This window comes from Sander vitreus, chromosome 19 (assembly GCF_031162955.1).
Source record: "Sander vitreus isolate 19-12246 chromosome 19, sanVit1, whole genome shotgun sequence".
Lineage (NCBI taxonomy): Eukaryota > Metazoa > Chordata > Actinopteri > Perciformes > Percidae > Sander > Sander vitreus.
Genome location: NC_135873.1, coordinates 12,032,673 through 12,054,663, shown reverse-complemented (window position 1 = coordinate 12,054,663; position 21,991 = coordinate 12,032,673). Strand labels below are relative to the sequence as shown.

The 21,991-nt window shown below is 42.9% G+C and overlaps 2 protein-coding genes across 2 annotated transcripts in view; one reads left to right on the top strand and one right to left on the bottom strand.

Annotated features, from left to right (window-relative positions):
* pcxb (pyruvate carboxylase b) overlaps nucleotides 1-21,991 on the top strand; it is a 312,422-nt gene that overhangs the window by 183,514 nt on the left and 106,917 nt on the right. The gene's annotated exons all lie outside the window — the stretch shown is intronic.
* On the bottom strand, nucleotides 593-21,089 carry LOC144534480 (leucine-rich repeat and fibronectin type-III domain-containing protein 4). Its single transcript, XM_078276428.1, has 6 exons — nucleotides 20,457-21,089; nucleotides 20,138-20,300; nucleotides 16,192-16,362; nucleotides 13,909-14,070; nucleotides 12,460-13,191; nucleotides 593-2,110 (listed from the first exon to the last, which is right to left on the bottom strand). The coding sequence occupies exons 1-6, from the start codon at nucleotides 21,040-21,042 to the stop codon at nucleotides 802-804; spliced, it is 3,123 nt and encodes a 1,040-aa protein (XP_078132554.1). The 5' UTR covers nucleotides 21,043-21,089; the 3' UTR covers nucleotides 593-801.

The following is a 21,991-nucleotide window of genomic DNA, read 5'->3' as shown; positions in this document are numbered from 1 at the left end:
GACAAAGCAGGACTATGTCATCCAAATCTCTTTTTTTTTTTTGTTTTACTGTTGTGTTTTTGTCAGAGAAGAGTGTTTCTCCAGTATTACGGGTTGTGTTGTTTGTTTTTGATCCAGTGTAAACCGTTGTGGGGGCTGAGGCCCTGGAGAGTTGGAAGTGTTAGCCAGAGTCTGGTTCTATTAGTGTATAGGCTTTACTGGGATCAACACTGAGCTCACGCCATCTCTGTCTCTGCTATATCACCTTTCTTCTGTTCTCTCTATTGATGTGTTCCCCTGTTTGATTATGTCTCTCCCTCTGTGACTGTATACATCACTCACTACATTGTCTCTTCTTACAACTGCCACTCTCGAGTTTTGTTTTTGCGTTCCTTCTTTCTGTTCCATCTTGTATCATTTATTTTTGACTAATACAGCTTGAGCTCAGCCTTGAGTATTTTAGAACACTCATCCGTTTCTCCCACTCTCTCCCTTTTCCTGCCACATCTCTCTACCCACTCATTTTTCCGCCCATCACTCTTCAGCCCTCATAGAAATCTTCGCCTGACTTCCAGGTGCACTTCCCCCCTTTCTTTTTTTTTGACTTGGGAAAATCAAGGAGCTGCACAAGTGAGACTCGAGTCAAGTTTACTCTTCTCCCTCCGTCTAAACTCCCAACCTTCCCCTCCTCATCTGCAACCACTTCAACTCCCCTGTCCTGCTCCCTCTTCCACCTCTTTGCCCTGCTAAAATTAAGATCCCATTGAAACTGCCTCACAGACCCTTATATCCCTCTTAACTTTTTTTACATTCAACAACCCCCTACACAACACTTTCCTCCAGTTCTTCAGCACTCTTTCCATCCTTCCCTGTTTGCCTCCCCCTGTCTTTTACACTGCTCGCTTTCCCAATATTGATCCCAGTGTTAGAGTTGGAGTTGGTGGTGTTGTAAGCGTGGATGTATCCCTGTTGAAACTGACAGCGTGCCCCAAAGCCCCCGCCACTTTCCTCATCACTGGTCGTCGAAGATGTAGTGCTTGTCGTCGAGGCGCACTGCACTAGCATTCCATGGAGAGACTGGCTCCGCCTCGTCCAGATCACGCTCAGCCGCTTGGCGTAATTGACAGCACCATAGCGCTTGGCAACCGTCGTGGCCGCATCGGTCGCTAGGGCAACAGAGGAGCCCATATCCAGAGAGTGCCGCCGTTTGCTAACGGTCCCGCGGACAGGGCTTAGAGGGGATAGAGGGCTCTGATAAGCCTGTGAGGAGTTCCATTTGTCCCTGCTTCGGGGACTGATTCTCCAGTCCAACAGCTCTGAGTCTCTCAGGGGGGCAGCCAGAGAGAAACTGGCACGATTAGTAAGTTCTCGCTCCAGACGGGGTTTCGGGCGGTCCCTGGAGTGTGACTGACGGGGCAGGGTGGATGAAGGGGAGTAGTAGAGGGGAGTTCTGTCACTTTCAGGGGTGTATGGCGGCGCCTTGTCCAGCTTCCTTTGCCTCACCACCAATGCCATCTCACCTACTGCCCCTGTCGTCATGGAAACTACGCCCCCAGCTGAAAGAAAATGCTCCAGGTTGACTTTAGGTTTTGGCCTGGGCTTTGGAGGGAGTTTTGGAGGCAGAGAAGAAGCAGAGTCTTCCTTCTCATTCTCTTTCTCCTTGTCCGTCTCCCCTCCTCTTTTTGACGGCACACCATTGGGCAGGACCACCATCATCATGTCCCCGGAACCATTTGATTGGTAGCACCCGCCACTGTTTCCCCCTTTGTCCCCGCCCCCTCCACCCTGACAGCAGGCCCCGCCTCCTGCTTCAGTGTTTCCGTTGTGACATATCATGTGGTCGCCATGATTGCAAACGCGGTGGCGAACCATGAGCGCCACCGTGAACACGAGCAGGGTGACGACAACAACACCGCCAACCAATATGGTCAGTGTACCGCCCAGGAAATGGGCTTGGAGAGAGCGGCATGCTGGGTAAACATCCTTGGTGGAGAACGTGGCGCAGCCCAGCACTTTTGTCGCCGCTAATGATGTGATAGTGTCATCGAAAATAGCCAGCACACACAGGTTATAGTCCACACCGGAAACCAAGTTCTTCAACAGGAACCGGTCACTAGTCGGCGGTAGAATTCTGAAGAGGGATAAAGGAAAAGAAAACAAGTAGAGGTCAGTTGAATAAACAAGCCTGCTGTGCACAGGATGTGTAGTGAAATAAAAAATATCAGCAGGAACTCGAAGCCCAGCCTGAATATTTGGACCACAGTGGGACTAAGGAGAAAGGGTTGACTATTGGAAAAGAAGCAGAGGAAGGGAGGGGTGAAAGGATGGCTGGAAATAGTGCAGGAGTGGATACTGCAGGAGGGGGGGGGGGGGGAAAATGAGGCTATTGATGGAAAGCGCGCCCAGGGAAAATGAAGAGAACTCTGTCTGCTCATTTGGAGTGCAGGCTTGTGTGTATGTGTGCGTGCTCGTACTTAAATCCCTGCGAGAAGCAAACGTCGAGCCATTTTGTGGGACCTCACATTAAAAAGAGGCCATTTTAGGTTTAACGGTCAGGGCTAGGATTTACAGTGAAGCTGGGACATTTTGTGATTTTGATTAGATTTATAGGAAATGAATGGTTCGATGTATTGTCGTCATAAGTGAGGGTGTGTTTTGCTTTATTTTGACTGCAAATGTGGTAATGAGTGAGTGGTTGCGTGGGATAATAAAGAATGTGTCGTCATTGTTTCGAGCAGCCGTTAGAACTAACAAACGGGAGAAGTGAACAATGGAGAGACAGAGAGGGAGAAAAAACAATGAAGAGAGGTGGTGATGAGGACGGAGGGGCACTGGCTTTTTACATAAGTTGTATGTGCTCGTTTCTGTGCGCTCATGTTTGTATTTAGGACATACTAGAATAAAAATCTGTATTTTCACGTCAGTGGATTTGTGTATGTGACATGCGGGGGTAAAGTGTGTGTGTGTGGGAGACTGTAGCACTGCTTAAGTGTCTGTCGCTGATGGGTATGACTTTGCCCTCTGCTGTCCAACCCTCTTGTGTGGGCAAGTTTGTGAATTTTTGTGTTGCTACCATGACTATTTTGCTAGTGATTTCTTTTCTTCTGGTTTTTTGTTGTTGTTCTCCGATTCTCTCTCTTTCCTCTTCCTTTTATCGCTACATCAAAGAGCTTTTTTGTATCCAGTGTTGCTAACCATTCCAGCTCCCTTCAGTCTATAAATGCCATCTAGTGTGACTCAGACACCGGGGGGAGGGGGGGGGGGGGCACCACAGACGGACCCTGCCCTTAGTCTGTTTAAAATGCATTCAAAATAAAGAGACCATGCGAGCACGCCACAACTTAGCCTACTTGTTTTTCTTCAGTTTTGAATTGGGTGTAATTTGGCTGCTGTTACTAATAGAAGTGAAATCAGTCTGAACTATCGCACAAACATATTTTTAGCAGTGTTAAAGAAATTATGGGATTAGGTGTCCTAAATAATGCTAAAAGAAGCTGCCCACTCGGCACTGGGTTACGGTACGAATATTGATCACTGATTTTGACAAGCTTCTCAAGGCTTCAAAGTGAACAAAACATTTCTGAACAAATGCCCAGAATATCAGATATTGCACAGGTATAATTTAGGATTTTATTTAATTTTTTGCAAAGAACAGCGTGTCGCAAACTCGGTTACGCTACCCTTAGCAAATTTCCTGGAGTGATTTGAAAAGCAAGCTCTGGCACAGAAATGCCTTTTTAGCAGAAGCACACATTAAACACTATGTTTTCATGACCAAACAGCTTCCCTGGATTCATTTCCCAGAATATTAGTCATCGCTTTCTTTTCAAAGAGCAAACACTGACATAAAAAAAACCTGCCTCGTTGGATCACAGCAGACTCCAAACAAGAGTACAAAAATTAAACACTAAAACTGCTGGATATGCTGGTATTCATTCTTACTCTTGGAATATTTGGATAGGTTTGAAAGTCTCCTTCAATTAATGTCTTCACTCAAAGAAATGTTATGCTTCAAGGTGTTGAGCCAGCTCTGCGAAATGATAGACACTGACTGCTCGAAACCTCAGAGCATTAACAGAAATTGGGATTTTTTTAATGCATCTGAAGAAGTGAATTAAAGCCACCGCATGATAACCAAATGAAAGCCTGTCTTGGGCAATCAATCACACGGGGGGGGATATTCATTTGCCCGTGTAAAGTCCAGTAGTACTCAGGCAGTTGGTGCTCAGTTAGATTTCCCACATGAAATATGCAAGAAGCAGCACTCGTAACGCTACCTCTGTTTCTGCATAAAAGGCCTTGGTCATATCATAGGCTTATAAAAGGGCCTGAGAAATATGACAATGGTGTCAGTTCATCCAGAGCCTTTATGTGTCTGTGTATAATTAATAGAGCCTGTGTGGCGGAGGGACTTGACCATCACTGTGGCGAGTACTCGGCTGAGGGGCCGTTTACTGTAACAAAGGTTACATTTAAATGGGTTCTGATTCACTGTTGTGATGCACACTGGTTCCTCATGTGCTTTTCTTTTCCCCTCTTTACCCATGTCTCCCAGTGTCCCAGTTTGATTAATATGACTAACTGTTGCAGGCTTTATTGGACTCAGTGCAAAAACAAGAAGTATTTGTAAAGTCTGGAACAAGCAATATATGTGCTGATTCCCTTTCGTCTTCCCGATATACGGTTGCATTATGAAATATACTGCATCAAATGTATAAATGTGGATTAACATAAAGCAACTGAATCCCTTCTACAGTCTATACTATGTATGATAAACTGGTGCACAGCATCAAACGATTCAATTGGTTCTCCATTGTGTGACTGTGACTCTCTCTCTCACACACACACACACACACACACACACACACACACACACACACACACGCCTTGACAGAAGCCTTGAGTCATTTTTTTCCAATCCTGCCATTCAATCCCCCTTTTATTCACTCTATCCTCTGTCCTTCACTCTATCATTCTTTTCAGCTTTTCTTCGACCCTCCCTCCCTCGATATATCCTCCTTATTCCTTTTCCATCCATCTATTATGAACCAATTTCCTTCTTTTCGCTGATCAGTACCTCACCCTTATCTCTCCGTATCCTCTGCCCTTTCCATTGCTTTGTAGTCGCCCATTGTGTCTTTGCCCATACCTGAATCTGCAGTGGTGCACTCTTTCTTGGCACCTTTCTGACTTACATTTTAAGTTGTGTTCGTTCCCTCTGCGCCTCCTCTCCCTTTTCTCACTCTGTCTTTTTTCTCCGCTGTATTTCTGCAGCTAATCAGCTGTGCTCGCTGCAAATCCTTCTGCTATTATCACCGGCATCCAAGGTCTCTCCTCTCCTTTCCTCTCCTCATCTCCGTCACCTCTACATTTTCCTTCATCTTATGTTTCTCGTCCTCCCCCTCTCCCTATATCACCACTCTTCTCCTCCGCCCCTCCACCACCTCTCCCTCCCTATTATGAGATAGTGAATCACCTCTCTAGTTGTTTTTTGCGAAAGAAATAGGCAAGCAAATGCACTGAAATATACATGGAAGTCCTGGACGCATTCACAAACGCATGCATCTTTGATATGCCGATTCACTCTCTACCGCTCACTGCGTTATGCATTTTATATATATATATTTTTTTTTATAGATTATTTTTTGTGGGGGTTTTCCCATTATTGATAGTGACGGTGGATAGACAGGAAAGGTGGGAGAGCATGCAGCAAAGGGCTGCAGGTCAGACTCAATCCCATACCATATTTACATCCGTATTGTCACACGTGCATTCCAATGTGCAGCTCTGTGCTGTGCAGTACATATCGTGGCCACATGAAATAATATGGACCTAAATCCTCAGTGCTCTTGAGACTATGTATGTTCATAAATATCACATGCACCACTCATAACTTGGACTACTTGCTCTGAAATGAAATGGATTGAATGGTTGAAGAGGCAGGGGTGTTGGTTGTCATTACCATCGCTGTATTTGCAGACACACAGCGTTGCGCTCCGTCGCCTAACATGCCAAGTGTTTGCGCGTCTGTCTCTGTGATTCTAATTATGGTTAAACCATGCAAAGGCACGCACATATGCACAGATGCAGGGAGAAAGTGAAAAGAGACAAGGGAGTGCTTTGTTCAAGCTGGTGACACAGAAACAAGTACTTATTAGCACCCGAGAGAGGGGTGAAAACAAGAGGATAAAGGAGTGGTGGAATCCTGTCTCTTTTTCTTCATCTTTCCCTCTCTTTCTCTCCTTATCTTGTTTCTCTCGCTACTTCATTTCTTCTTTATATCTGTGTTACCAAGTCTGGTGGTCTGACACCAGACAAGACTGGACAGAGAGAGAGAGAGAGAGAGGACAGATAGAAAGACGAGGAGGAACAACAAAGCAATTATCTCCTCTTCTGGCTGACAGACATGTCATGTCTTTTGTTCGTTTACCTTTTCTTACATTTTTTTGGTCTTGATTCGTTGGACTGTTTACTGTCTCCCTCAATAATGTCTGAGCTCTTCTTCTGTTTTCCTTGATCTGTTTTTCTGTCAATCCCCTCCCACCCCTCCACTCTTTGGATTTAGTTTCATCCCTCCTTCTGTCTTTTCGCTTTCCTTAATCTATCCTTCTCACTTGTCTCTCCCTCATTTGGCCTGATTTTCCCGCTCCGCCTTATTCCGTTTTCTCTCTCTTATTCCCGCTCCTTTTTTTAATGACCTCCTTGTTCTCCACAATCCCCCATTATTTGTCTTTCTCCATCATTTCTCCCTCATTTCCCTCTTGTGATTTTAGCCACATAATCAAAGGAAGTATGAATCTAACTGGCTCCCTCTCCTCCTTCCTCTGACCCTACAGTATAATATAAGTTGACATATGTATTGAGTGCTGACCCTTTCTCTTTCCCTTCCTCCCTCTGCCTCTGATGTGAGTTGCCACATGTATTGACACAGTAGTTTAACATTTAATTACATCTTCCCCTGGGGTACTACTCTTAACCCCATTCCGTCCCTCCCTTATCCTTCCCTCCATCCTTATGGCTGTCTAAGCCCTTGTTTCTCCATCTTGTGCTGTTGCATGCCTTGCCTCCTGCCCCACCGTTATCTCTCACCTTACATCCTTATCTATCCCTGCCTCAGCAGATGCACTCCTCTTGTTTCTTGTATGATTTCTTGTATTGGCTACCAGGCGAATACAGGACTGAAATAGGATGCAATATCATATTGTACAATACGAGCCATATGCAGCATCTCTGCGTGTTTGATTTTTGTGGAGGAAAGTAGTTTTTTGCCATATAGTTTGGTGCAGCAAGCAAATATAATATATATTTATATATATTTTAAATATATCAACCATTTTCTCTTCTCTGTTTGAAATATTAGTCAAATATGCTATATAATTAGCAGCAGCAAATGTACTTTAATCTTTGATTTCCCTCTTCTTTTGTTGCTCTCATCTGTCTTATGTCTCAACATGTTCCTTTCCTATGGTTGTCAAACTGTGCGTCGCTTTTCTGAGACTTTTACTTTCATTATTCTCATTATTTCTTTAACTCTGCATGATTTTCCCCTCAAATTTTCTCCTTTCTCTTTCCCTGTGATCATTTCTGTTCCCATTACATTTTGTGTCAAACTTGGCACTTTGAGTGCCCACGCAGCAGGAAGGTTGGTCGTGTGGTGACTGAGGCGAAATTTTGAAGATTGTCAAAGCCCTTCAATCCTGCCTACAGACTTAGAAGACCTGAATGTAATGGGAAACTTTTGGCTCTGACATGTACAAGTGTATAAATACCCACCACTGGCGTACCTAATCCCTACCTAAGGCATTCACAACTTATTGAGGACTTCTATTCCAACAGATTGCCAATGTTAAAAAAGGGTCAGTGGCACAAGAGAAAGCAACAGAGATTGAAAAATGTATTTCAATTTTTGTATACATACAGAGGATGGACCTAACGACACACATACTGTAAATTGTAATGCAGTTCCTATAAGTCCTCCAACTAAAAATATTGATGTGAAGCTTTGGGTGGTATTATGCACTATCTACAGTACTTCATGCTACTGCTACAGAATCGTTTCTAACACAGCCTCAACAAAAACTATAAGGTTCTATGTTGTGCTAATCTTAAGGTTCATTGTTGTATTTTTGGTTTCTACTAAAACTTGTTTACATTCTTTAATGTGTGAAAAACACATTATTTTTCTCATACCGTCTGTCTGAATATACCTGTATTCACCCTGTCTACAAAGCTCAGTTTTAGCGCCTGTTTAAAAAGCACCCCTTCTAAAAAGCCCAGTCTGCTCTGATTAGTCAGCATTTCCGGGTCTTTCGCATTTGTGCCTCCGGAGTCTCTGCACTGTCATTGCAGTCGGCTAATGTCTGTAACGGCACTTTCTATATATATATATATATATATATATATATATATATATATATATATATATATATATATATATATATATATATATATATATATATATATATATATATATATATATATATATATATAAAAACAGCCGTACGAAAGTCCTGACGGCTTGTTTAAAGGCCCCGTTTCTGAATACGGGCTTTGTGCATTTCTCTGTGGATTAAGCGTTTTTTATACTTTCCCAGTATTTATATAGCACCTTGACATGCTTTAGGATTTAAAAAAAACATGGGAATCTCACTTTTTACAATATGGGACCTTTAACATTACCACCAATGATGCATGTTTTGTAAGGTTGATAGGGCTTTTGGATTGTGTCCACCCCCGTGTGTTCTGTGGTGGTTTACAACTGAGCTCCGCTCACCCATGCATGCATGGCCATGTAAAGGAGACATTGTTGTGCAAACCTAGAAATCTCGCTGTAAAGAAAGAAAACACAGATGGTTCTAGAGGTCACTTACAAATGCTGCCTCATTAACGTGATGGGACAATCTTTCTCCTGTTCTTTGTCCTTCAGGTAGGTTGTACCCATGCATGGGCAAAAAAATACATGTAAATTTGGTAATTGCTTGCATTCAACCAGCAACCTTTGTAAGTCCTTGGTTATTGTATTGCAAGTTTTTTTTCAGAATATCTGAAACAGATCTTGCATTAGAGGATAAAGGGCATTTTCTTGCGATTAAATCAAAGTGTTGCACTGTAACGCTGTGGCAAAGCTCCAGGAAAGGAGGCTCAGTTGACGGTGTCAGGGGAGCTGAGGGTGACAGGGTGAGCGGTGCCCAGCCGATGCCACATGGACGGCATCCCACCTGGCACTGTCACAGATGACATCAGAATTAGACAAGCTATGCTAAAATGGAGGCTGGTGTTGTCTAGCATGCCATGGACCTTTTAAAGATGATTAAATCTGGCAGCCACAGAATGTGCTCTGCTGTTCTGTAATCTATACATACAGCATATATCTAACTATGTGGCTCACTTATTGTTCTCTATCTGTCATTCTTACATTCTCTCTGTTTTCCTCTTTTTCTGTCTATCTCCCTCCTCTTTCCTCAGCTCAAATCAGCGGGGCTTGTGCATTTCTTCCACCTGCCAAAGCACATATACAGCAGCAGCAGCAACAACAACAACAAAATATGAAGACAAATGTCTACGATAGTGTGAAATCTCACTCATCCATTCTCTCCTTTTAAATTCATAAGCCAGACTCCCTTTGGCGGACTCCTCTTTTCTCAGTCTCGCTAGCTGGTGTGATATTGCGGTAGCTCCGCGACGTTGATAGCATGATACTCTATAGAAGAAATCACTGGCTGATTTTCCATTTCCCCCGGATCTGTCCTCTGAGACCGAATTCCCTGCTTCCTCCCTCAAAGCCCTCAGACTTCTCGTCTCCTCTTTCAACCCTTTTCTTCTCGTTTCCAATTCAGTTCAGTGTTTATATCTCAATTTCACCTTTAAGATAGCCATTACTTCTCTATCTCTCCTTTGAGACTCCCCTCTGTTTTGTTTGGCGGTGTGATTTGTTTAGAGTTTAGTCAAACTCCAGATCACTTTCTCCCTCCTCGCTGAATTTCAGCATATCTCCTGTGACGCCGGTTGCCTTGGCTCAGGCTTTCATGCTTATCTCTCCTCTGTTTTGCTTCTGTGAGACTCTTTGTGTCTATCAGCATTTTCTTGTCTTGTGCGGCACTGCCGAGCCCTCACCTCTGACCATTATTATTTTAAAGTTTGTTTCCTTTTTGTTTGCAAGAGCTAAATTTAGCCAGAGCAACTGGGGTTTAAAGTAATATTATAAACAGCTGTACAATTGAATGCAATCCAATACTACCTTTATCAAGCTCAATGTTCTGTTTTTGTTGCACATTTGTCAAAGGTGTTTAAAAAGGTGTTTAAAACTCTTGGGACGTTGTAGGTGAGGCAACCCCTGTTTGTCTCTCTATTTATAGATGCAGCGTATGCTATATGCATTGGTTTGAGACACCTTTCCTCGATGGTAAGTAGCAAGACAGCTCTCCTAATAGAGTATTTTCCGTAGAGGAGCTGATCAGCGAGGGAGTTAAGATCTCATTCAGTTCGTTCAATTCAATCATGTAATTAGTTCTCCGTTTGTAATTGCCACAAATGTGTCATGGGACTGCACAGAATCTGCACGTGTCTGTTTTGATATGGCGTTTCAATCTGACTCCACCTCTTTGCTGCAGGGCTTTCACCACACCACCTCATTTCTTTTTTTCTTTTATCCCAAATTTCCCTTTCTCTTCCCCTCCACACTCTTTCTTCCCTTTTTCCATCCCTAGGTGTATTTCAGTTGTGTACACACTTTTCTCTCTGTTCCAGTGAATGATTTAAATACCTCCCCTCCCTCGCCCCGGCCTTGCTTCATTGCTCTTTCCTCAAGGACCATTTGGCCCCGCCCCTCTCTCTTCTTCCCCTTACTGTCTGTCATACTCTCTCCTTTCACCCATCCTTCTTTCATCTCAATCTCTCCCAAGGTGATTTGGGTAGAGCCCATCTCCTATCTTTGCCTTCTCCCTCAATCCCTCTCCTTCTCCTGAAATCTCTGAGGCCTCGTTCCTGTCTTAAAATTCACCTGTTCTTCCCTTCTGGCTCTTTCCATCATTCAAACTATTAGTTCCTCCTCCACATCTGTCATTTTTCCATTCACCCTTGGCAGCCATCTTCCTTACTTTGCTTCAATCCTTCTCATTATACCTGCACACAGTTTTTCATCTTTCCAATCACCTTTCCATCTGTCCGTCTTCCCTGTCCTCTCCCTGTCATACGGCTAGCTCCCTTCACCCCTTCTCGATACCACTTATAGCATAATACCATCTTATCTGAGGGGAACCACATTCGGACCCTACATTGCTGCATAGTAAAAAACGAACCTTCACTCCCCTACTCTTATTCCATATTTTACGGTAGCAACAACCCCATCACATAAATGTTTCATCAGTCTATGCTTGTAAACACAGAGGCAGTCAACTTTGACTTCATGTCGACATAATTCATGTGCTTTGCATTAGTAATGTACATGTAAATACACCAAGCTGCGAAAAACCCAAGCCACACTGTTACATTTTGAAAGTCAGGACTCCTATTTTGAATCCATCCATCTCGGACTTATTTACTACTTGCTTAGCTTAAACTTGTTCTTCCTTCTACTCTTTTTGGCTGTAACCAAGTGTAACCCTCATGTTGTGTTTTTTTTTTTTTTTTTTCTTTCTAAAATGTAACCTAAACGTATAAAGCAGGGTGTGGCAATCTCCTAAACAATTTGTGATAACAAGAACGGCATTGCAGCCCTTAACCTCAAATCTGGTCTTCATAAATGTTTGATTGTTATTCCTCCTCCGAGAGCATGTTGAGTAAACACGGACGGTGAAGTGTGAAGGGATCTCATTTTAAATTCAAAATGACATTGCTTACTGAAGGTAAAACTGTTGCTTCAAATTGAAAATGACATATCCCATCAAGATCCTGTGTTATGTTATCAGACGTGTCCATTAGTACTGGCACATTCTACTGTATCTCACTAAATGTTGCTGTAGACATATCTTGCATTCAGAGTCAGGCACTATTTACTTGCCTCTAGATGTTTTCATGTTCTAGGGCACACTGTCACAAATATTTGAAAGTTCCGCTCCCTCAAAATCACCTTTTATTCCCCAATGTTCATGCATTTGTCCTCCTATGTGCACTGACTGACTATCCACCTGTTGGGTTTTAGTGTCATGCAGTGATGGAGATAAATTATTAACTTCCTTCGCTCCTCTATCCCTTCATCTGTCTCCCCACTCATCCTTCCCTTGAGCTATCCACCCGTCCATGTACAAGGTGAACAGTTGCACTACTGAAGTGTCCCGCTGTAATGGATGAATATTTAAGGAGTTTTGCATGAAAACAGGAATTTCACCTTTTTTGAAGGAGGAATTAAAATACCTGTGTTTGCATATAAAGGAGAACCTATTGGCAAGCATCGAAGCTACTGTAAAAGTCCCATTTCATAACATTAGCTCCCATTGTTTGCATAGTGGGTAATGTGTATTACACAGCAAAAGTTGAACTGACCTGTAGATGAGGGTCTCGTCGGCAGTGCAGTTGTACTGTATCTGATACATCCAGACAACGTAAGCGGCAGACAAACGCCCCATATCCCATCGGACCTGAGCTGAGGTTGAAGTAACCCCTTGTACATCAACCATCCTTTCTTCCTCCTCGTCCCCCACGTCGTCCTCCATGCTCCCTCCGCCGGCCCTTTCCCCTTCCGAGGCCCTGCTACTGTCGCCCTCATCGTCCTCACCACCTCTCCTCCCATCCTCCACCTCCCCTCCACGTCCTGCGCCGTTGTTAATCCCTCCGTTTTTCCCCGTGCTGATATCCGAGGAGCCCGGATCAGTCCGTAAAATCCCATTGGTCACGTTCCTGTTGTTTTTGGTGTTCACGTTGTTATTCCCTGTGTTTCCGCCTGCTCCGCCCCGGTGAGGCAGGGGGATTATTTTCAGGTCCACGGTGGCAGTTGCTTCGCCCGCTGCGTTTATTGCGATACATGTGTATGCCCCGTCATCCCGGACAACTGTTACTAACATATCCAAGGTCCCATTGCTGAAGGAGCTGGTCCGGGATGAATTGGCAATGATGCGGTCATCTGGTGAAACCCAGTGGACTACTGGCTCTGGGTCACCGATGGAACGGCATTTTAGTGTGGCTCGCTGGCCCTCCAGCACCCACAGCTTGTGAGTGTGACGGGTGATGAGAGGTGGTTCACACGTGAACTCCTCCTCAGGAATCGACCAGAAATATCTGTGAGAGAGAGAGAGAGAACATTTTTGGTACAGTAATGTCTTTTATCCCTCAGAGGTGGGTTTGGCAGATTAATGTAGTACATTAACCTAAAGATCTATGTGCTCTTGTCTATCAACTTAAGGGTAAAGTTCAGTAACACACAACAGTCTGAACAATTTCCCATGCTACTCTGCAGAAAACTAGACTAAGCAAAGAGTAATTAATTGTGACAGCGATGACAGATGACAACAACAGATGCTCAATCCTTTGTTTTCACTCCATGTTGACTACAGGGTTAGACTGGAAGATTCTAGCAGAGAGCTGCAGGGAGGAGAACGCGTGATGTAACCGAAAGACTTGCAGCAATAACCCATCATTGTTTCAAAATGTAGTCCTTAAGGCCTACCTGTCCTGTGAGTTTTTGCTCCAGTTCTATTCTTGCACACATGACAATCCAATTAAGATATCATTAAATGTGAGGCCTTTAATTAGATGAGGGCTAAAACAGGACCAGGGCAAAAGCTTGTAGGACAGATTGGCCTTGAGACAAGGCTGGGAAACACTGATGTAAGATATTCAGTTAGGCTCAACACACACCTGTAGCTATTCTTTTGCTTCCCCTGACATTGAGGAATGCTTCACTGAGTAGATGGATTAAGATAAGCAGCTGGTTCTAAACATTGGAAGGTTGAAATGATCCATTGACCAACTGATGTTGCTGATGCTGAACTTTACCTTCCAGCCAGGTGTGGAGGTGTGGCACATGTCTCCATGTCGTCCCCACGGATAAGCCGACGTAACCAAAGCAGTTCACAATTGCAGTGCAGAGGATTCCCACCGAAATTTAAGCTTATGACCGCATTGTAGGGGGTGGGACTTATTGCACCTGTCTGGGACCTGAAGATGAGAGAAGAAAGGGACATCACTTGCACATATTTGTAAGGCTAAATGGAGTTAAAGTTCATTTAAATGCTGTATTCTTGATCAGTTTGACTTGTAGCCAATGTTGGACTCGCTATAAAAACCTCATGCTTTACAATTGTAAATGTAAGAATGTTAATCAGTGAGCGTGAGCAGGTGTTTAGTAGGTATCATTTTCCCCTCGCTTCATAAAATAGCAGCAACTTCCTTCCTTGTGTCACTCAAGGTTTTTTCTATTGCTATGAAATTGTTGAGCTTTTAAAGGATGAGTTTAAGGAACAAAACTCATCTTGCCACAAAGTGAGGTCTTGGCATCAGGAGGTTAACAAGAGCTTGCTGCTCAAAATGAGAAAAACAAGTCATTTTGAAAATGGTCCACAGCAGGCGGTTCAAACCTACCCAGGAGCAAAACTTAGAAGTAGTGCGGTTATAAGCATCTTGCATCTGGCCTGTGCAACTTAAAATTGGAATACATTTGCAAATAACAAGGATGAAAACAGGACTCTGTTTAGCTTACTTCCTAAGCACGTTTCTGGAAGGTGTTTCTAAAGACTGGGGCGGTAATACACTACCACCGTAATAGTTTAATAGCTTTAATGTCTGTATAATGGAAGTATAATTGAAGTGATAATTTTACCTTAAATTGTTACTTTTTTTGAAAACGGGCCTGATTTTAAAAAACATATTTATCGCTGACTACAGCTCTGGGTAACACTTTATAATAACCTTCATTAATGGTAAATGGAAAATTGATAGTTTATTAAACTTGAGTTATTTTACTGTTAACAAATGATGAAATGATAATTTATAAGTTTACTTATTAGTGACGCTATAATTTATTTGATCATATTTAATATATTTTATTAAGTATTAATGATTACCAAATGATTTGTAAACATTTAAGAAACTGTTTGTGAACTGTTATTTGGATGCTATTATTAAGTTGCAAGTGATGATTATAATACATTGTTAATGGTAATAAATATTTAAAGCAATACAAACATATAAACCTAACGATAGCTATGATCAGTGCTCAAATAATCACCTCTTATAGCTCACTAAAAATGCCTAGGCCAAATTAATTCAAGTTACTTGATGCTTTATAAACCACTTTTTAATCATGAACTAATTATTATAAGCATTAGTTGCAACTTCATAATATCTAAATGGTGTTTGTCAATCGTTAATTGTTTTAAAAACCATCTAAAGTATTTAAGTTTAAAAACTGATGGTTTTATATTACACTGAACTAATGATAAAATAACATTACATTACTAATAATTAGTATAGTATAATAAAATGAATCATTCCATTAACAGTAAAAAAAAAAACTTAACTCCATTTTAATTAACTTTCTATAACCAGTTATTAAAAAGTGTTCCTCACCTGTGTTTGTGGTTTATCGTACAGCGCTGGTCTTGGCTTTGAACAGTCAACATACTCACTCGACAATTAGTAACTAAGACCGTACAACCCCCGAGCAATTTACTTTAAATCTCAACTGTGCTGAGCGCAAGTTGCCTGAGGTCGTGTCACAGCTGGATCTGGTTATTTCTGAGTTAGCTTGAGGTTATTTGGCACCTCTACAATGAGTGTGATTTTCTTTACCTCGCTCATTATTTTCCCATCCATTTCTTAAGTTGAAAATGTATGACTAGCCAGTAAGTGGGCACTGGAGACCTTTAGGGCCTTATTAATTCACCTTTTGGTGAATTTGCCCCTGTGGATTTCTTTGACACACACGGCGTGGAACAAGCCACTGCCTTATTTTCATATAACGAAACACAAAAGAGAAATACAATGAGAACACAGGGTATGGTTTCCTCACATGTTCCAGTCTGTGGACTTTTAAGAGTGACAGGATTTATATTAGGATGTACATATAGTGCATATGGATGATTAGATGGCAAAATATATAGTGAAGGGATTGACTTAAAAATGTACAGAATGTCTGTACACCAACATTGTCTCCCTGTGATTTTAGTGCTGAAGCATTTCTGTTAAAAACCCCTGGTGGCTCTGAAGTGTTGTCTGCCACCGAATATTTCCACTAAACCACATCTTGGAGAAACAAAAGAAGCTTAAGCGCTACAGTACCTTGCAAATAGGGCATCAGGAGGCATGGTCCGGAGCCTGTTGGACGTCATATCCAGCCTTGCAAGCTTGTACAGCTCTCCAAAGACACCTTCCGCTATGTGGTCTATCAGGTTATGGTCCAGGTTGAGAGTGTGCAGACTGGCCATCTTCTGAATGGACTCCCATGGCACCCTGTAGCAACAAAATAGAGAAATATTTAGAGGATAATGTGAGAATCTTTAAATTAAGACTTTGTGCCATGATTGCCGATTTATTCTTGTTTAAGAGTGGCTCAATTAGCAAATATTTCTTCAAAATAGTGGTAGCTGTGAAGACCGGTCCGCCACTGATGGTTAGTGTCCCTTGTGGGTCACATTGACTCTATTAATTAATCAACCTGATTTAAAAAATAAGTGCTGCTACTAGATCAGTCAAAGCTTACTCTCTGTGTTCCGAGCACATTTCTAAGTTACTCTGCGGAAAATGGGAAGAAGCAAAGACTGATTACTGGTGACATCAATGACAGACTTCAACAACAGATGCTTATTTTCCTTCTCAATCCTTCTCTTTTCTGGGTTTCACCAGTCCCATCTGTGACCTATTGCTGTAGTCATTTAGTATTCCTTTTGTGCAGGGATTCACTTAAGAACTGTTGTGATCAAATTCGAGAGTCAAAACAGACGACTGAGAACCAGCAAAATGGAATACACAAAGTAATGCATTTATGTTTGGAGTCAGGGTCATACACTGTTGAGTTCATCTTGTGTCCTGTCTTTGTTGACTTCAATGCAGTGTCTCTCTCTGTCTTAGAGTACACTGTACATTTGCTTTGTGTTATCTGAGACACACTGTAGCATTCTCAGGGCTGAGAACATGCTCCCTCTCAATATCCCACATTATTAAGTTGATGTCAAAGATAATTTGGGGGAATATACTGCTTAGTGTAATTTAAGTTGAATCACTTCAAGGGGAGATGGAAAATTGCTAAATTAGTGTAGGCTACAACAAAGCACCTTGTAACCTTGTTGAGAAAAGTGCTATAAAATTGATGTTCTAGTTTATTATAAAAGCAGATGGTCACTGTCTTTGTCTATAAAGTGCAATGTCTCTGGACAATAGGCATGTGAGGAGCAAGAAGTACTAGGCTTAATGATTTGTTAAATGATGTTCGTAATGTAGACTACAGAGAGAGAGAGACAAATAAAGGATAGTGTTGCACAAGCATGCCTTTTTGATATGGTCTACATTATTGCCCACAAACACTTTCATTTTGTTATTAAACTCATCTTACAGGCCTTGATTCATAACAGGAGTCAGATGTTGGTAGTGCAGAAGCCAACCAATAATTTGGTCATAACTTGACAACATTTGTATTCATTGTTTTAATAAATAAAGACTGGGAATTCCCATCCTTGCTACATTGCTGAACATCAGTGTTCCAGAAGGTTAACCACATGAGCTCAGTTCAGGTTCCAGAGTTGATCTGTAAAACTCTGCTAAAAGCAGTATTTGAACAAATCTAAGCTGCAGGAGACACCAAACGCCCATAAGCTTCCTTCACGATTAATTTACACAGATAATGTGCTCATATGACATCTGTTTCCAGTTTTGAGCATTTTTAACCTTCATAAGAAAACATCTGTGATGCAGACTCACTTTGAATTTCAGTCTGTAAAGACCCCTCCCAGTAAGCCGCATCAAAAGGCAAACGGCAGTTGCTAATGTACAGTGGGGCAAAAAAGTATTTAGTCAGCCACCAATTGTGCAAGTTCTCCCACTTAAAAAGATGAGAGGCCTGTAATTTTCATCATAGGTACACTTCAACTATGAGAGACCAAATGAGAAAAGAAAATCCAGAAAATCACATTGTAGGATTTTTAATGAATTTATTTGCAAATTATGGTGGAAGTATTTGGTCAATAACAAAAGTTCATCTCAATACTTTGTTATATACCCTTTGTTGGCAATGACAGAGGTCAAACATTTTCTGTAAGTCTTCACAAGGTTTTCACACACTTTTGCTAGTATTTTGGCCCATTCCTCCATGCAGAGCTACTCTAGAGCAGTGATGTTTTGGGACTGTCGCTGGGCAACACGGACTTTCAACTCCCTCCAAAGATTTTCTATGGGGTTGAGATCTGGAGACTGGCTAGGCCACTCCAGGACCTTGAAATGCCTCTTACGAAGCCACTCCTTCGTTGCCCGGGCAGTGTGTTTGAGATCATTGTCATGCTGAAAGACCCAGCCACGTTTCATCTTCAATGCCCTTGCTGGTGGAAGGAGGTTTTCACTCAAAATCTCACGATACATGGCCCCATTCATTCTTTCCTTTACACGGATCAGTCGTCCTGGTCCCTTTGCACAAAAACAGCCACCAAAGCATGATGTTTCCAGCCCCCATGCTTCACAGTAGGTATTGTGTTCTTTGGATGCAACTCAGCATTCTTTCCCCTCCAAACACGACAAGTTGAGTTTTTACCAAAAAGTTCTATTCATCTGACCATATGACATTCTCCCAATCCTCTTCTGGATCATTCAAATGCTTTCTAGCAAACTCCAGATGGGCCTGGACATGTACTGGCTTAAGCAGGGGGACACGTCTGGCACTGCAGGATTTGAGTCCCTGGCGGCGTAGTGTGTTACTGATGGTAGCCTTTGTTACTTTGGTCCCAGTCCCCCCGTGTGGTTCTGGGATTTTTGCTCACCGTTCTTGTGATCATTTTGACCCCACGGGGTGAGATCTTGCGTGGAGCCCCAGATCGAGGGAGATTATTAGTGGTCTTGTATGTCTTCCATTTTCTTATAATTTCTTCCACAGTTGATTTCTTCACACCAAGCTGCTTACCTATTGCAGATTCAGTCTTCCCAGCCTGGTGAAGGTCTACAATTTTGTTTCTGGTGTCCTTTGACAGCTCTTTGGTCTTGGCCATAGTGAAGTTTGGAGTGTGACTGTTTGAGGTTGTGGACAGGTGTCTTTTATACTGATAACAAGTTCAAACAGGTGCCATTAATACAGGTAACGAGTGGAGGGCAGAGGAGCCTCTTAAAGAAGAAGTTACAGGTCTGTGAGAGCCAGAAATCTTGCTTGTTTGTAGGTGACCAAATACTTATTTTCCCGAGGAATTTGCAAATAAATTCATTAAAAATCCTACAATGTGATTTTCTGTATTTTTTTTTTTTCTCATTTTCTCTTAGTTGAAGTGTACCTATGATGAAAATTACAGGCCTTTTTCATCTTTTTAAGTGGGAGAACTTGCACAATTGGTGGCTGACTAAATACTTTTTTGCCCCACTGTATGTATCATTAAAACTCTTTACATTTTTCATATGGCTTGGTGTAGGTTGGAGAGAGGCCAGAGAGCTCCTGTCAAGGAGACAAATGAAACATCTTAATCAGAACTGACAGCCAAAAGCTGCTGAATTCATCAACGCAGTGGGAAGAGCAGAATAGGCGGTTGATAGAGAATATCATCATTGTTCTGACTTATTATTTCGTCCAGAGGGATACATAGTGATGCTGTCCCCATTGTCCTAGATAGATATGAGTGGAATACTACAAAGTGCGCTAAAGGAAGAACCGGATACAATAGATATAGCAATACACACTCACACTGAATGAAGGGAGCTCAGGCATGTGCTCATCACATCTTAAACAAAATCGAAGTCAAAGAAAATTAGGACCTCATCAAAATTGATTCACTTTCAATTTCCTGAGCTTCTAGTCCTCTCCTCCCAGCCTCAGCAGTTTGAGCTGGTTCCCCTTCATTGTGTTTGCTGACTCTTGCGTGATCGCACGAGGCGTTTCCACTGTGCCTTGAAATTTTGGGAGCTGAGCTGTGCGTCTGCAAGCATATGCCTGAGACCTAGGCCTGAGCAGAGTATTACAGTTTCTACTTAACAAAGCAGAACAGTACATTCTCTGTAGGCACGATGCATGTGGGTGATTACAACAGAAACAAAAGCTTACCTCCTGAGGTTATTGTAGGACATGTCGAGGTCTTCCAGTGTGAGCAAGAAGTCGTCAAAGGCCTCGACAGAGACTTTGACCAGCTGGTTGTTGTTGACGATCAGGTGTTGCAGATTGACCAAACCTGCGAGGTCTCTGGGTCCAAGTGTTGTCAAGCGATTGCCTAGACACACAAATATGAATAATACCACACAAAGGTTTTAATTCAGTGTTTCCGTGAGCTCGAGTCATCTGAATATTTTACCAAATTGTCGTATCCAAGTAGTAGAAGTCAGCAGGATTGTAGTTATCTTAAAATAGGACTACTCTTTTGGCTCACCATCCAGATGCAGCGAGCGCAAACTCTCCAGGTCACCAAATGTCATTGGTCGGATCAGGTGGATGGTATTCCTCGACAGAGTCAAATCAACCAATCCGGTCATGTTGACAAAGTCAATCCCGCCCACTTCCGTGATGAAGTTGTCAGCCAGTCGCAGCTCCACGGTGCGGCGGTCAACGTGCGGGGGGACAAACAGGAGGCCCTTGTCGGCGCAGAGCGTGCTGAGAGACTCCGAAAGGTTTCGACACACACAGTGGAAGGGACAGGCCGAGACCACGCCCCACGTCTCCCCTGCTCCAATCAGAGAAGGCAGCAGGCAGCATGTGACCAGAGTCAGCCAGTGAAACGCCGGGAAAGGGGACGAGTCGGGACGGGTTCTCTTCGTGGCCCTGGGGCATGCGCAGTGGACGAGATGGGATGAGGAGGGCAAAGATGAGACGAAGAGAAGGGGGAGAAGCGAAAGAGAGAAGATGGAATGAGGGAAGAGGGAGGGGAAGGTGGAACCTTCTGCCCTTTGTTCGGGGTGGAGGTGTGTGTCGGGCAGGTGCTTTTGTCTGCGGGGATTGAGGGGTGGGGGGACAGGCATGGTAGAATGCCTGGCGATCCACAGACCTGGAGGGAGAATGGGGATGAAAAAAAGAGAAAAATGGGTTTTAGATTTGTTCCCTTTTCAGGGATTGTTTCATAAGAGATGTCTGAAGTGTCTTTGTGTCTGATTTCCTGTCTTCCATCTACTCTGACCAGACAGAGCTGGAACGAGAGCCTGTTCTACACACATGCATAGTTGTGTGGGTTAAGGCCTCCTCTTAAATGAGTACCTCTCTGCACTAATGCCCACTTGGTGCTTGACAGCATAAAAAAAAAAAAAAAATGCATTGAAAAATTGAGACAGCCCTGCAACAAATACTCTCCTGCTGTACCTCTTAAATAAACACTTGCAAGTACACACCACCCGGTGGACCTCTTCACCACTACAGCTTATCGCCTAGCAACAACATCCCAGAAGACTGAACACAGCCAGTCCCCATAGTAACGAGTTACCTAGAAACCTGTAAGAGCGGATTAGACAAGTGTTATATCATCGGACCCTTTCTTAAGACTGTGGGTCAGAGAATCAAATTGGATTACCGGGCTATCAGGAAGCACCAAGCCCAATGTAGATCTCATACCTGGGTCCCATTGTAATCTTAGACGTGCAGCAAATCTCCCAGTAAACATGCGCTTTGTGCGCAGACATCCCTAAATACAGCTATGCAATGGTAAGGTATAGAGATGAGTCACTGCCACTGATTGGCATGCATAATAGTCGTCATAGCAACTGTAACCTAGATACAGAGAGAGTGACAGGGAGTGTTGATAACAGTCAGCCACGGTAACTTGTGAGAGGAGACTGAGAATGAGACCGTTTGTCAGAGACAGACGGACTAGCATCGTTGGAGAGGCACACAACGACATACAGAGGTGTATTTTTCTGTGGAGCACATCTGGAAACTTGTGCAGTGGAGTAGAGCCTTGAGCCTGGTGATTATATAGTG

Coding starts and splice junctions, on each gene's coding strand:
- LOC144534480 (XM_078276428.1), bottom strand. CDS start 21,042: ATGCCTGTCCCCCCACCCCTCAATCCCCGCAGACAAAAGCACCTGCCC. Junction 13,192..13,908: donor CCTCCACACCTGGCTGGAAG/GTAAAGTTCAGC, acceptor TCTCTCTCACAG/ATATTTCTGGTCGATTCCTG. Junction 2,111..12,459: donor GACGAGACCCTCATCTACAG/GTCAGTTCAACT, acceptor ATCCCTCTTCAG/AATTCTACCGCCGACTAGTG.